Raw genomic sequence first — 16,227 nt, forward strand, 5'->3', positions numbered from 1 at the left:
CCCTCAAACACCAGTTAAGTGACAGTCATGAGCCACTTACACACACACACACACACACACACACACACACACACACACCAAAGACACACTCCACCTCCCCCAATTGGACATCTTACAAACTCATTTAGATTAAACTGTCCCTTGGCATTTTCTCAAACAAACTAACTAACCCAACAAACAAACTAAGAATCCGTTTTGTAAACACTCTGTCTCAGGAGACGCGCAGCTTGCTTTAGGAGTAAAGAAAGGTTAATATACAGCTTTGGCAAAGACGGTCCCATTACTGGATCTGCAAATACGATTCCCTGCAGTACTCGAGAACTGAACATCGCCACCCGTACCCCTCCACTTCCCCACACACCGTAGGAACGAAGACTTTTCCACAGAGAACCTCTACAAATGTGCCTCTCAGAAACTACTGTAACACCAAAGTGAGCTGAGAATGGCATCAACAGACCCCACCTGAAAACCCGAGACCCAGGGTGTAGCAGGTAGCGTAGCATTTAACGACGGTTGAAGAGTCCCTGGAGGTGCCCTACCGTAGTACCCTTGAGAGCGGCACTTACCCTGAACAGCCCAAATAAACAGCACGCTGTATAAATGGAAGACTGCGGTGACCTCTGAGTGGAGGAGAGAAAGGATTCCGCTTCTTTCAAACGGGGAATATGACGGCACTCGAGCAAAGCACTCAGCAGAAATCCCCGTACCTTGGACCAAGGTTTCGTAATATTTGAACATCTGCCCGCAGCTCGCTTTCCACTTGTGTGCACAGGGCTGGGCATGGCCAGAGGAAGCCGAGTCACGCGTGAGGCAGCGCTTTCATCTTGCTCGGGGTTCTCAGGTGCCACGACTCCCTCGTCAACTGTGGAACCCCCACCACAATCACCACTGTCCTCTCAGAGCCACACACACCCCATGACACAGAGCGTCGTGTACAAGAGGCGTATGCACAGCAGTGGTCGGGAGAGAGATAGCGGCAGTCGCTTACCAGCACTGCACGACTGCAGAACCCACAGCAATTCCTTCGCTCCTCACTCGCGCCTGCGCCAACATGCTCCTCTCACCCAATCACCCAGGACCCACACCCTGTCCTTCAAACCGATTCCTCTCCTTCCGGTGTTTCTCAACTAGCAGGCCAGGGAAAGGCAAAGAGCGGGTGGGCTCAGCACCCATGACACAGGTTTTAATCATCCTGAAAAGCGTGTCGGAACTGGGGAGTACAATACAGCTGGGAGTCAAGAACGTGCCTCGTGTGAAGTAGAGGTGTGGTCAAGCATGATACTACAGGATACTTGTCTAAACCGCCAACGATGCTGTACATCCAAGTGAGGCTCGCACAGGAGGGAGGGGGTTGCGACACGTTGTGGTCCTGTGAAAGAGCGCAGAAGGAAATCAACGCAGCGCTTCAGTAAGTCGAGGGATTAATTTTTACACTCCTGCAAGTGTCACTTCGTAGCGGAGAAAGAAGTGAATAACAATTATAATAAAGATTTAAATAATGAAAAGCGGGCAGGTGTTATTACATTCAAAGTGCGGAGAAGGAAAATAAATTCAGTTTAATCAGCTTTCCATACCAGGTCACTTCATATTCAATATGTAAACTGCGGAAGGATGCAAAGTTATCACATTTCAGGGCTAATGTTGAGAGAGAAAGCTGGTTTATGGAGATATAGCTAAGACGGAAAACTTAAAATAAATACTTAACGATTTAAAACAAGCCTGAATGACAATTAGGCTAATATTGGCAATCCCCTGGGTCTCATAATGCATCTGTCAGGGCTGAATTACTGAGTGCCTCCAGTGTTGTCTGATCAGCTCATTTCAGCCGATTATAACTCAAGATTGATCGTTTCGTGGGGGACCGTTAATCACGCTTGTAAGAATGGTGTTAGCTTGGCTTAGCAGGATGACCACTGATCAATAAGCTTTGTCAGTCCATCACTCTGGCTGTGAGGATACGGTGTGACCCAGAGCACCTCATCCGACTCAGCCACGTCACTCCTCAACGTAAGGAGTTACTTTGCCTGGCAGGACATACAGTACCAGTGTAAAGTCGAAAACTATTTTTTCAATGATTAAAAATGTTCTACATCCGGGTCAGTAGTTTATGTTGTCCTTCACTTTCCTTCTTTAACAGATAGGTCTTAACCCACCTAAAAGCTGTGTTTCGGTTGCTGAAGAATGGACCACTGTCCAAGTGGCCACAATCCAGATGGACCAGCATGTCTCTGAAAAATACTACTAGAGCCGTGCTGGTTAAGATTGCCATGGATTTAGTAAAGATGACCAACTGTGCAGCCAGCAAAGCAACTCCACACCATGGCACGGTCTCCTCCATGCTGCACATTGGGAATCGCACAGGCACAATTCATGCCCTCACCTTGTTTGTGTCACAAAAATTCTCGGGTTGTACCCGTGTACCCAGTGTTTTCACATTTTGACTCTTCAGTCCATAAAACAAACTTCTCATTAATCTAGTGTGTCTTTTTGCCACAACAAACTTTTGATTGGTACTGTACATACACAGAGTAAACGATCCTTATCGTCTCTCCTGCACCTTCTCCCAAAGGCCCAAAAGAGTCAGGCGATTTTTGCTGAGTTGTCAGTAAGGCCTGTCATTTTCATCTTCAGACACTACGTATTGAACCAACTCCTGGCTCAAGTAACATCCACCTGCAGGATACAGACATCGCAGCAAAGATTGAAAGACCAGAACAGGGACGGATTCCATCACAAGACACAGCATTAAGGTCAAGCATCTCTAAGTGGCAGAGCAGGTAGCAGTGGTCCCTCAGCTCCTTGCCCATGGGTCTGGATGTGGCTTCCACTCTGACTCATTATGTGCGGAGTCTGCACGTTCTCTCCCCGACGCTGTGGGTTTGCTCTGGGTGCTCCAGTTTCTTCCCGTAACCAAAGATATGCATTTCAGGTGGACTGGTGACTCTTAATTGCCTGCAGAATATGTGTGACTGTTCTGTGATATACAGGCATCCCATTCAGGGTGTACAATGGCTTATGTTTCCAGAGTAGGCTCCAGACCACCAGAATCCTGCACTGGACAAGCAGTTACTGATAATGGATGACCTTATTTAAGAAAACAACAAGCAGTGCAAGGGAACGAAATGTGAAACTGTACATCGGTACGAATAGGGCTGTTGACTAGTTAGACTGGCTTCTGAAAAAACAGAAGAGGTGATTAAAGTGCCACCTGCAGCACAGGGATGTGCTCCCAGCTCTTTAACCAATGATACATAGAGTTCGATGAGCAGATGCTCACTACCACGTTTGACTGTTCAGCACGACCAATCACCTGCTGCCGCTGCTGGCAAAGTCACAGGCAGAAAAAGCCCAGCCTGTGCGTGCGTCTTCGATATTTAAAGGATGCGCTTCACAGGAGACCATTTTTACACCATCAATACCATGTCATATTTCCAAAGAAGATCCTGCAGCAAGTTCACGTAAAACAAAGTAATGGCCTGACACGTAACGATAACAAAAACAAAAGTGCTGCCTGCAGCTGAAGCACTGAGAAACATATCAAGCAGGTTTCCAGTAACATCATCTGTGAGGAGTCTGATGACTCCGATGTAACACAGACTCAAACAGGACCCTCAATTAGGTTTTATTTATAAACTGTAAATACAGCTTTGACATTCTTCCAGGACACATTCAGCCCAAACTTCCTTACTGTAAACAACTGCAAATAAAAAGATTTCCTGGCAACCAACCAAAGTTCCAGAAGAAGATGGGAAACATGTTTCGGTTAGCCGCCACTGCATACCGAGTGCAGGGTCCCCTCCCCTGAGAGGTTAAAGCATGACATAAGCATGTAATTCCTAACAGGCATGTCAATGGTGCTATTGAGACTACCACATTAAAATCAATAATAATTATTTGTTTATATGACATTTTTCTCCAAAGTGACTGAAAATGTGAGGTTTTGCACAGAAAACACTTATTTGTTCACTTCTAGAGCAGGGTAATTTTTACTCTATCAATTCAGGGTAAGTACCTTGATAAAGGCTAGTCCAGCAGGAGGAACAATATGAACCAGAGCCCTTTGCAAGCTAATGAGTCTAACCACTACTGCCCCAACATAATGCGGACTTACCAAAGACAACACAGCTAAGTTCGCCATCAACGTGTGGCCGAACTTTGCATTTCCTGCAAAGCAGAAAAGGTGGCAGGGAACTCGGGAAACAAACCAGTAACACTACAGTAGCAGCAGGAGCAGAGTCAGGAACCTGCTTTCTTGAGCCTAGTAAATGTAATGACAGGGGTTATTACACTGCTGTGCTGCAAAACAGAGCAGCGGTGATTAGGCAGGAATGTGCAGCCCATCTCTGTCAGATTATAGTTTAACTACAAAACACAGTGGGTAGGTCTTCAGCACAGTCCAACTTGATAAATGTTTTTAAGAATGAAAATAAACCATGTAATTACAACACTTCAGGGTACACTTATTACTAAAACAAGTACTACAGGCACAACCAGGTCCCCAACGAGCTATGACAAAATGCACGACGCAAACTCCGGCGGCCGGAAAGTGGATGTCAGGGCTGCTGGAAGGCGAACAGCCCGCAGAGCCCACTGCTCATATTTCCTCCAACTAACGCCCACTATCACTGCTAACACTTGAAGAATTTCATCCAGGAGCGGACCGTGGGGTGCGGTTACCGTAAGAGTCGTCTGCACACATCTTCCATTGGCCAGACTGTGTTCTTCATATTTTACGTTTTTTAAATATTTTATACAGACTTTGTAGGCAAACCTGAGTCCTTGGGTCCAGGCCTTCTGCAACAACCCAATCAACAGACATCTCTTGTTTTTCCAAGGCCAGAAGCCCTCCAGTCGAAGGGTGCAAATCATCTTCCCTGCTATTGATGTCACCTCCCCTGCTTTTTCGCACAAACCTAAACGTGCTGTCGCATCAGGTTCCCAAATCAAGTCGCTTGTGCTGCTACTCTAGTGCACACTTGTCACCGATGATCCAAAAATCTGGATATTGGTCAAAGTAGCGTTCTCTGTACCCTGCCGGCCGTCCAGCCGCTCCTTACACAGATAATCAGTTTCACACGCAGTGTTCTCACACCGTCTGTTAGCCTACTAATCTCCCATACAATAGGAGACACACAGAACCTACATTTTCTGTTAAATCTATCCAAGTGACTTTCTTTATGGGCTGTACATCAAGTTGCCTCGGATTCAAATCTACAACATATTGCTGAGAAGACCAGGAGGAAGGCTTTTCTTTCACAGGGTCATATCACACCCACATAACATTCACTACCCATCAACTGTTGTCTTGATGAACTGCCTAACCAGCAATGCGGCCGCTTCTGTCACTATTTATTGTACTCGTATTTATTTCTACTTGCCTTTTTGTACTGCCTTACTTATTATCAGCACATCCTTGTCTAAATATGCGTTTGCTCAAAAATGCTTTTGTTCATGTCTGTTCACGTCTAATACAAGCCTTGTCACATGCATTTCAATGCCCAGTGTAACTGTGAAAATGACAAATGACTGACTCTGATCAATAAGCTGCACTGCCTTACTCCTGCAGTCAACACAGTGGTTAAAGTTTCATTTAAGAAAAAGGTTGCAAGTTCAACTCCCAGGAGGTGCCCTTGTGTACACGAGCCTGCCACTGAACTTGAAGCGTTCCTATGAAAATACACCAAGAAAACTAGAGGAGGGTTTCATTGATAAGCCTTATCAGACGTGGCAATACAGGGCCACTAGACCCTTAGTTCTGGATGAGACCTCATCCAAACGAGTTATGTAGGCTACATTTACTGTAGGTAAAAATACTCAAAACTAATAAATTTAGTTAATGGCAGAAATCTCACCAGGTGACAGTGCACAGCCACCAAGATACATCCCCCATTCACCAGGCTCCACCCTGCTCCTCCAGACAGGGCTGTGTGAGGGACACTGCGATTCTCTGATCCATGTAGAGCTGTCAAGGGACCAGCAGTAATTGAATTTTCAATCAGACCACTAAGCGGGTCCAGGTCAGCGAGCGGTCTTGCCCTGCTCTTCCCGTGGATGATTCATTCACGGTAGGCATGCTGGGGCCGACCACCTCTATAGACAGAACAAGAGGTCTCCTCCAAAGCCCTCGGTGGGGTGTTACACCTCGAGGGCACCAGCGGTGCGCTGAGCCGTGAGCATGTCAAAGCGTTATGCTTGTGTTCTTTGCAGCCCAGTAGGGCCGATCAATGTCACCGGGTCTTTCCGCAGACACAGTGAAGCAAAAAACTGACCCTTATCCTGGCCTCCATTTCTGAAGGATAAAGGACGGTTAAGGACACAACACGCTTGTAAAGATCTCCAGTTATCACTGGCAACATTAGGTTACGCATACAGACGGGCTCTTCTGTCTGGGTCACATTTGACAATTTACAGCATTCCTCTGTTTCACTCAGTCGTCACTTTCCAGAAAACAAATTACTCCCCTATATGAACAACAGCTCGGGGAGGAAGATGTGGTTGTAGATTTATCTGCAACTGGGCCAAACGGCACAGGTCCGCATAACATGGATAGAGCAAAGCAGCCACACAGACATAAGAACGTACCTACTAAGCGGGTGGCAGTGGAGATTAACCCCCTCTCAGGTCTTCAGCTCACTGCCGGCGTTGCACTGATGGAATAAATCACTGGTGTCAGAGGATACCTTTGCCCACTGCTATGAGGTGTCCAGCTTGGAGAGGTGGTGAAGACAAGGAAACGGTGCCATGCGAGTGTGGTCACGTTCCGCTGGAGGCAGTGCAGATTACTTGACGAAGGGCTTATTTAATAAATTCATTAGTTTCATGTTCAACCTCACTCAGACAGGCTAAAGGCACTAAGAGTCCACTGGCAATAGGTAGAAAGTATTTTGAGATGTGTTCTGGGTGGTACACTTGATGTCACAGCATGCTGCTACAGAGGATGACAGGCATAGCTTGTGCATTCAGCTCATGTAAACGTACGATACAGCATGCCACATAGCAGTAGGCGATGTGATGTTCCTGAAAACTCAGCACCATGGTATGATCACAAAGGACCCACATCTCTCCCTGTAAGTGCCATTACTTATTCAAAGAACAGACATGAACGCTTGACGGGCATGAACTGGAAACAGGCATCGCTGCGAGATAACCAGGTGTCTCAGGCATTAAAGAGCCCGTTACTCCGTGTCGGTTAGTCAAATGGTTACAGCTACAGCTAAAGCAAATTACAGCATGCGGACGCCCAACAGAGCGAATGCTCAGCAGAAAGAGCCACAAGCGACAGATGGCGGGAGAGAGGCTGTCCGTTTCACGCTGTTCCTTGCCGGATCAGCGCAATGGCATTGAAGGCCATCTTGTTGGATTAAAAAATCTTAATGTCTGGTCAACCTTCAAATGCGAGTCATTGCATGCTGGAGTCGGGGAGTCAGTCTGGATCTGGAATCAGACAGATGCATCACCTGGGCACTAGCATAGCTTGACTGTTAAAAGCTAACCGGTAGTCCACTCCACTGCCTTGGGCAGGTGTTTAATAAGCAGACTGACGATTTACGATTTCATTAATGTCAGTACAAAACACACTGTCAGATTTAAAATTGGGAAAGGCATTTCCTACTGAACTTTGGGTGAAAAGAAAGCCTTAAGATAACCATTCTGAGTGCGAGTAAGGGTTGTTCTCCAACCAACTAAACCAATGTAGCACTGAAATTAAATTTATGACATTTTCCCAGAAAACAGCTATGCACAGCAGCACTATGTTTGGTTGCCCTAAAAAAATTTTTTGAAAACCACACCATTCACATGTGGCATAAGAATAAAAATAAAATCCTAGAGAAAGGATGAGCTGCGGGAGGAACCCAAATTTCTTCAGAAGATGCATAAAATGCAATCACTGCTTCGGTGTTAATATCACTTTATTCACGGTGATGGAGAACCAGTGTAGTTGTGAGGTGACCGAGCCAGAAGAGTGGCTCAGGGTTGGGGAGGCCTCAGAAATATTCTCACAGCAGTAAACTGTCAGTATCTTTAGGGTGTATTACTGAGAAAGCATTCTGTAGGGTGTGAAATAATGTGCCCTTGACATCAGGTGAAGGGGGGGGGGGGGGGGGGGGGGGGGGTAAGACATCAATTCGACCTTTGGCCAGCACTAGCATCAGCACAAGAGGGTCAGCACGTCAAAAACTGAAAAACAGAATTACAACCCAGTAATCCTGCAAAACAGAAAACAGATGACTTTAAATATAGGCTTGTGGACATTCAATGAAACATCCTTGGCTCATTGAAAACATATCCTTGAATTACACATGTCCGCCACAAACAGACAAAAATAAACATGAATTAAAATAAGTGTTCCAAATGGCTGGAGAACGTCAAATGTCTTCTTGTGGGTCATCAAGGGTGTTATTAATTACTCGGCTTATAACCATATCCTTGGGACTCAACATCTTCGCACATCATCCGTTACAATACTGATCTTCCAATCGATCACAGCTAATCAGTTTATAGATACGGTACTGAGAGGATTACTTTGATCTGTGACCCTTCGCCACCGTCATCTGGTCTGATGAGTGACTCATTTTAAACAACTCCCTCTGCAGAACTATGGATGCCCCAAAAAAAGAAGTTTTCCCCCAGACAAAGTGGATAAATCTGCTTTTCTTGCAATACGGCTTCCATGACTAACATGAAACTACAGAAATAGTAATGAACGTAACTATTTAAAAAAACCCTAGTTCAGTGTCACCATAGATTTCAGAGCCCTATCACTTTGAGCACCGCCTCTGCAGAATCTTGGAGGTCAACACATTTAATAAGCGAGGAAATCTGAGAACAACGGGAATATTCTCCTGTAACCGGAGCCTGTCAAAATAAATATGAGTTTGAGTTCGGGGGCAAACAAACACACTGACTAAGGCTCACACTTGACCCTCTCACTGTATAGCCCTGTTGTTCACTGCTGAAACAAAATCGTGTGTGTTTGGAGGGAGCTGTTCTCATTCTGCCTTACTCACACAATGCATTCTTCAACACATTGTGAAACAGCTCTCCTCATATACATGTGCTCTCCCACAAGAAGTACAAGGCACCAGTTGAAAGCTTGTAAAGTCAACGAGAAAAGACATGAAAGGCAGGCGTTGGGGTGACATGGAGTCCCTGAGGAGAGATAAGACGGGAGATTCTCCTGTAAATCACCACAGAGAGATCTTAACCATCCCTGGTGCTGACAAGCACAGTTGGAAATCAATCCACAACAAAAGGTTTGTCAGGGGAATATACAGCAACTCCAGAAGAGACTGCAATTGCTCCGACTGCGCCCAGGCCAGGCCCATTGAAAGTGACCGACATCAAGGGTGACATGGGTCCGTTTGTCTTCCATGTGGGAAGTGTTCAGTGGTGAGGTAGGGGTTTGACGGAAGGTAGCTGGCACAACTGGCATAGGACCACTGCATTTTCAGAGGTCAACAATGCTCTCAGAGTGACAAAATCCAGGTGGCTGAACAGAGAACACAGAGCATGTGGGAGGTTGCCAACTAGAGGGAGGCCTTGCGTGGAGATCAAGCTAAAACCACATGAACCTGGACTGGCCAATGGAAAACAGATAACCACCCAAGCAGGGGTGATGGGGAACATCAAAAGGTCCACTTCCTGTAGACAGTTTATATAGAGAGACTTCAATAGTGTGCTGGCCAGATGATGACTTGCAGACCATTGGAATTTTAAACTGAAAGATTTTTGATACCTGATACTGTGGAGTAAGTACTGCAGGGAAGATAAGTAAACTACACTCCAGCATCTTCCTTGAACTGAGATCTTGACACCTGAGGCCAGTTGTGACATGAGGTATAACCCCGCCCCACCAGACCTCATCACCCTACGTTTTCATGACAATGCACCAAACTCCACTTAGAGCTAGTGGAAGTTTATCCAAGGGAACCATAAATACACGGCCCCAACCAAGAGGAGTATCCTGGGGAGACAAAAACAAAAATATTTCTTGCAAGTGAGCTTAAGACAGCTGCAGGACAAGCCCCAAGTGCCACTTTAAAAGAAAAATAATCTTACTTTCTCCACAGACCATGCTGACGTATGAATGCTTCACACTGAAACCATTACTGATGATCCTGCCACCAATCTTCTCAGGAACATCTTCATATAAATTACACCAGTTCAAGATCAGTTAACATTAACAACAAGAGCTCAACACAAAGCTACCTACAGCCAGAAAAAGAGAGTACAGAAAATTAAAGGGACATGATAAAATATTAAAAAAAACCTACCAAACCAGTTAGAGAAACACCAACTAGGATAGAAGGAAATTGAATCAGAACTGGGGTCAAGCAGAGCCTTGGAGGCAATTTTTAGAGAAAACTGATCCTGATGTACCAACCAGGCAAGGAAAGATCATAACCATGAGCACATTTTTCATATTATACATATATATTTTTTTTTCCCTTACAAATGTTGGAGGGATATTAGCTTCAGCGTTGTGGGGGATCCTTCCTCTGAAGAACCTATGAAGTGGGGAAATGAATTCCTGCATTTCTACACACTTTCACATGGGCTGTCCTGGCAGGACATCATGGCCACAGAAAAGGGTATATTTTCCCCAAAAATCTCTCCTGCCTCATTTGCATGTATCCATTTAGCTGAAGTGTTTTATCCAACACAACTTACAATGCTAAGCTACCTTCGACTACCTACCCATTTACAGAGCAGTGTGGATTTCACTCAGGCAATTCAAAGGAAGTACGTCACCAAAAATACAACCACTGAAAGTTTTATTTTGAACTTTCAACCTCAAAGTCCAAAGGCAGCAGCCCTAAGCAGGGACTATCAATTACATAAATTACATATAATAAGGTCTATAGGACCCATCTGACAAAGGTACATCCTAGGACCTTGTTCACCTTCCTCCCCAGCCTTTTGAATGAAGCAAATAAATGGCATACCATCGCTCACTGGAAACACTATTAAACCAAGGGGGGGGGGGAGGAGAAAAAAAAACATAGCTGTCAAAATTATTTAACCAAGAAAACATACAGTTTGACATTGTTAAGCGGTATGTAATAGATGTATAATCTGTACATCTATTACATCTATCTGTACATCTATTACATACCACTCTAGTACTCTGGCTGTCTATTGTTATTTATTGTTACCAGCATTATTTCTTGTTATTGTTTTGTCCAGTATTATCTATTGTTTTTTTGTTCACAGTCTGTGGAAAAGCACTCAAGAAGAATTTCATGGTACTTGTACCTATGACAATAAACCTTGAATAGATGTCTTGGAGAAGAAAAATATACCCAATACACTGGAAGGTACAGATGAGCCACACATCAACCCAATGACCCCTTCATACGCCTGCCCTGGTCTATATACCCTCAAATATCTCAGAGCTTTTGTGGAAAATAAACTTTCTGTGCAAGATTTTTGGTCATGACAAACATGTGCGGTGTGACAGACAATCCAATGTTCATAGAAATTAGAGGACTAAGAAGAAATGGCATCAGTAAGAATGAGACAAAGACAGTAATGGCACACTTTGGACTAAAAGGAGTAGGTATCCACCACAGAATTGACATTTACTGTTTCCTAAAACATGTGGATGACTACAAACGGGATGCTTGAAGTACACTCAGCGTTTTGCCACATGCATACGGTTACCAGACTATGTGTGCACACAGAGACAACTTTGAGGTCACACCGGTCCTGGAAAATTCTGGAGACATTTCAGAGGAAGAAACTCGCTCTTTGAGCAGCCTTGTGATTTCCAGATCAGAGGTCGCAAGCCGCAAAGCTCCAGGCTTCAAAAGCTATGTACTCGCTGTTCCACCTAACCTTGAATGCGTGGCCTTGTTTCTTGCATACCACAACAACTAGGGTATCATACCAAAAAAATAGAGCACACTGCCCAGTTTACAAAGAAAGATTAAAGAAAGGCATTAAGAGGATTTAGGGTTGAAACTCAGCTGCCGCCCGATACGCCACTAAAGCACTCACTTGGGCAAATGCTGCTGCTGCTGCACCCTGTAAACAATTAAGCAGATCTTGGGGGAAAAGGCAAAGCAATTAACCAGCTCTTACTCATGAAGTTAATAGCTTTACATTCTGAAAGACAGACAGAAAAGACACCTGGGAAGATTTTACCCCCCCATGGTCAGCAGCTGTTGTCCACAAATAAATAAATAAATAAATAGTTATTTGCACATTCAAGGTGATGGGGCAGCAGGCGGCATGCTGGTCGGAGCCTTTATTTCATAACCCACAGACCTGGGTTTGAATACCCTGCTCCCACAGCAGTATCCTTGATCAACACACTAACCCTGAACTGAAACAATAAAAATTACCCAGATGTATAAATGACTCAATTATTGCAACAACCTTAAACCAGTGTAATTTTTTTTGGAGAAAATAGTAAGATATATTCTGTATTATTTATATAAGAATCACACACAATACAAATCATTAGCCAAAGGTAACCAAACTTGCGCTTCCATGGGGGTTAAACTGGTTGCATACTGGTTAGAGCTGCAGCCTTTATACCCGAAAGGTTGCAGGTTTGAATCCCACCTACAGCTAGTACCTTTGAGGAAGGTATTCACCATAAATTTCTCCAGTCAAGTTGCCTAGCTGTATAAATAGGTAAATCATTGTAAGTTGCTTTGGAGAACAGTGTCAGCTAAATGAATATAGATAAATGCAGATACAATGTTGTATGGGACCAAAACGAGACCCCGGCGCCCCCGGGATTCCATCCACTCTCATATGAGGGGAACGCGGGCTGTAAATGGTTACCACTGGGGAAGACATGAGCCCAAAACTGGGAAGACCCCCCAGAGGCAAGGACCCCATCCTCCCCATTGCATACACCCCCTCATTTCTCACCACGGCATTGGCAAAATGGCCCAACCCCCCCCCCCCTTTAAAAAAAAAAGTCTTAGAATGCAGAAGCATGAACTCAAAAACCAAAACCTTAAAATACCTCATTGTGTGGTATAAATCAAGGCACCGATGTGTGTGCACCGCACTTGGCCACACTGCTGCACACTTAAATGTTCAATCAGAATCCTTATCCTGCACCGAGGTTATCAATTTCCTATTTTTGCATGGATCCATGGATCGAATTCCAATTTATTAGGCAGTGTACAGCTGCCTTCAGGGTCTGATTTACCATGGTAAAAAAAAAGTTTTACTGTGAATGTGATCATTCTACAGGAACATGTCATGGTTACTCGGTGTCTCGCTTACCAGAGTAAAAAGTCCACTGTTACTCTGGGTTTGATTTATCACGATTAGACTTTACGGGGAAAAAAAAAAACACTTACCGACCAGGGGGTGTGAAATATTACGGTAATACAACAGGGGGGGGGGGTCTGTACCATGAGTAACAAGCCAGGGGCCACCAGGGATGTGACTTGACACACAGAGTCAGTCAAACACGAAGAGGCGGCTGAATTTTACTACGGTGCAACTACACGGGGTACAGACAGAGTGGGGTCCGAACTGCCACAGTAAATAATAATAATATATTATCCTGCCAGCAGACTTACCGCGGGGTTCAGTCTTTACCACGGTAAACAGCAATAATTACTCAAAAAGTGTTCTCGAGACTGAGCCGCGGCTGAGGTTCCCTCCGGCTACTTTGTTTGCTCAATTTCGATTCGGGGTCGCTGAAGATGTGATTTTATCGACAGAAACACCTCGAGAATAAAGACGAAAGAGACGGGAAAGCGACAGAAGTAAGGAGACGGGAGGGGGAGGGAGGGAAAAAAAAAAAAAAAAAGAAAAAAAAAACCCCGTGAGGCAGAAATCACGGGTAGAGCGCGCGCCGGCCGAGCCGTGGCTCGCCGACTCTGCAACGAGCGCGCACGCGCGCGCCCGTCGTCAGCTCGCTCAGGTAAGTAAACGCAGAGCTCGGGCTAATTAAATGCCACGAGACGGTAAGTGTGAAGGTCCCTCCTCAGGTGTGAGGTAAACAAGTGCGGTGGGTGGGTGGAGAAAAGACGTTTGTTTCTCTCCACATACCGGCTTCAACTCTACCTCCTCCTGTCTCAAATCTGCAGAGGTGTCGCTCTTATTATAAGAAAAGAAGTGCGCGATACAAGTCGAAACAGAAATTAGACGGGACTGAGTACACAGTCATCTCCACACGCGCCGGAGCGGAGCGCAGGAGGAGGAGCGCGAGCCACTCCACACTCAGTTCGGATTTCTGCACACAATTTCTTCATAATGTTTTAGCATAAGAATCCGACGAAGCGCTTACCGTGGGGAGGACTATTATTACCGCAGTCCGAGTATTTTGCAGAAGAACTCCATGGGAACGCGCAGCGCTAACACCGCGTAGACGCCCAGCCCCGTGCACACCGCTTGCTAACTGGTCTCCATGGCTCGGGACGACACCCCTCCCCACGAGCTTCCCCTCCGCTGGATCGCGAGTCTGTGTGACGTCAGCCGCACAAAGCCCGGGTTCCTCACTCCATTGGGCGCCGCCGGGAAAACCGGGAACTCCATTGGATCGCCTTTCCGTCAAACTGACCAATGAGGAGGGGGATACGGGTTCCTTAGTTACAAGTTTTGTGGACCAACTGTATTTAGCGAAACGAGATCGAACACGGCAATTAAAGAGCACTTACGGAATGTTGCTCTTTTGTTAGCTGTGTGATTTTTTTTTTTCTTTTTTTCTTTTTACAAATTCCTGACCTTACTGCTCAGTAAACAAATCACGTAACTGACACAATAATCCTCTACATACCTGGAAGTTATGGAAATAATGTGGTTTACCTGAGGCCAAGAAACATGATCTGACTTCCTGTAGACATCCTTCTCCAGAACAAGAGAAAAATCTTCATTAATAGGGCTCTACAACTCACTATTAATAAGAACTATTTAGACTGATATTACCTGACTATACCTACCTGACTACTTAACTGTCCCTCTTCAAGGCTGCAGTATTTTCCTACCTACGGATTTCAAAAATGAGAAATTTCTAGTTGAAAGTCCCCTTTATGAACCAGCCATTTGCTGCACATTTAAGAATGTGGATGACATAAGAGTACAGCCTAGGACATGCTTTACCATTGAGTTTCTTTTCTTCCCATTCCACGTAGACTGATCGTTCATTGAAAAGGGTTCATCGGCGGGTAACATTAAGGAGAGGTCAGGTCAAGTACAAACAGGTTTGTGTCTGACAGGTTAACACAGGAACAACCTGCTGATCGTGCTTCTTATGAGATTCCATCGGTTTCACGAAGCAAAATGATCAAAAGCATGCTGCTTTAAAAGCGTTTCATTACAGCATATCCCTTGAACCGGTGTTTTATTTACAGTACACACCACTGATTAAGAGATACGACAACGGCTAGCAGTTGGCAGAGCCGCATTGCCAGTTTTGGAGAAGATCCTCAAATGTGCGGACGTATCCGGAAGTACAAAAACGAGACTTGTTCAAGCAGTGGTATTTTCACTGTATAGATGTGAAAGCTGGACATTAGAAAAGGAGGTCGGGGAATGCATGAACTCATTTTGAACTGTGGTGTTGAAGAAAACACCATGGTTAGCCAGGAAAACAAACAGATGGGTCATGGATCGAATCAGGCCAGAACTCTCAATGAAAGCAGAAATGATGAGATTCTGTGGATTCTCTGGAAAAGACTGTAATGTTTGGAAAAGTTTGGGGAAAAAGAAGAGCACAACACAGCAACCAGATGGATGGACACGATCACAATGACTACGAATGAACGGCAGTTCAGCATAAGGACACTCATGTAGGACAGAACATTGCGAAAGCATGCCGTCCACGTGGTTGCTAAAGATGGACATTTGTTCAGGTCGTTGGCAATGGTCAAGGGTCAGCTTAACAACAACACACCACTGGACTTTGTCTCTTCCAAATTCACATACAGTATTAAGGATTTAGTTATACATCCATCCCTCCTGATCACTTTGTTGGGCAAAACTGGAGTAGCAGTTATGGGAGAAGTGCGGAAGTACCAAAAGGCAGAATGTTAAGGTTTCAATATGGAAGCACTTTTGTACCCTGGAGCAAAGGCAGCTACCCTTGATGCTGGAATGTCATTTCACTGCACTCAGACACTGCTTGCTGCTTCCATTTAGCTGCAGGTTCCGTGGTCTGATTTCGCTGATGTGTCTGCAGTCAAGCACTCATTTCATGCAACGCAGAGAAACCAAAGATGCAGCTGCTAAGACAATGAAGAGAACTGGAAATCT

At 45.0% G+C, this 16,227-nt stretch overlaps 1 protein-coding gene across 7 annotated transcripts in view; it reads right to left on the minus strand.

Annotated features, from left to right (window-relative positions):
• The window catches only part of LOC108928971 (plakophilin-4-like), a 60,124-nt gene extending 45,649 nt beyond the window's left edge, over positions 1-14,475 (minus strand). For 2 of the 7 annotated variants that reach the window (XM_018743194.2, XM_018743193.2), the window contains exon 1: positions 708-858. In XM_018743194.2, coding sequence (XP_018598710.2) covers positions 708-738 — 31 coding nt within the window. In that variant the 5' untranslated portion in view covers positions 739-858. The other 5 variants (XM_018743201.2, XM_018743195.2, XM_018743196.2 and 2 more) reach the window with 4 other exon arrangements.
• Positions 14,476-16,227: the final 1,752 nt, after the last annotated feature.

This window comes from Scleropages formosus, chromosome 14 (assembly GCF_900964775.1).
Source record: "Scleropages formosus chromosome 14, fSclFor1.1, whole genome shotgun sequence".
NCBI classification, from domain to species: domain Eukaryota; kingdom Metazoa; phylum Chordata; class Actinopteri; order Osteoglossiformes; family Osteoglossidae; genus Scleropages; species Scleropages formosus.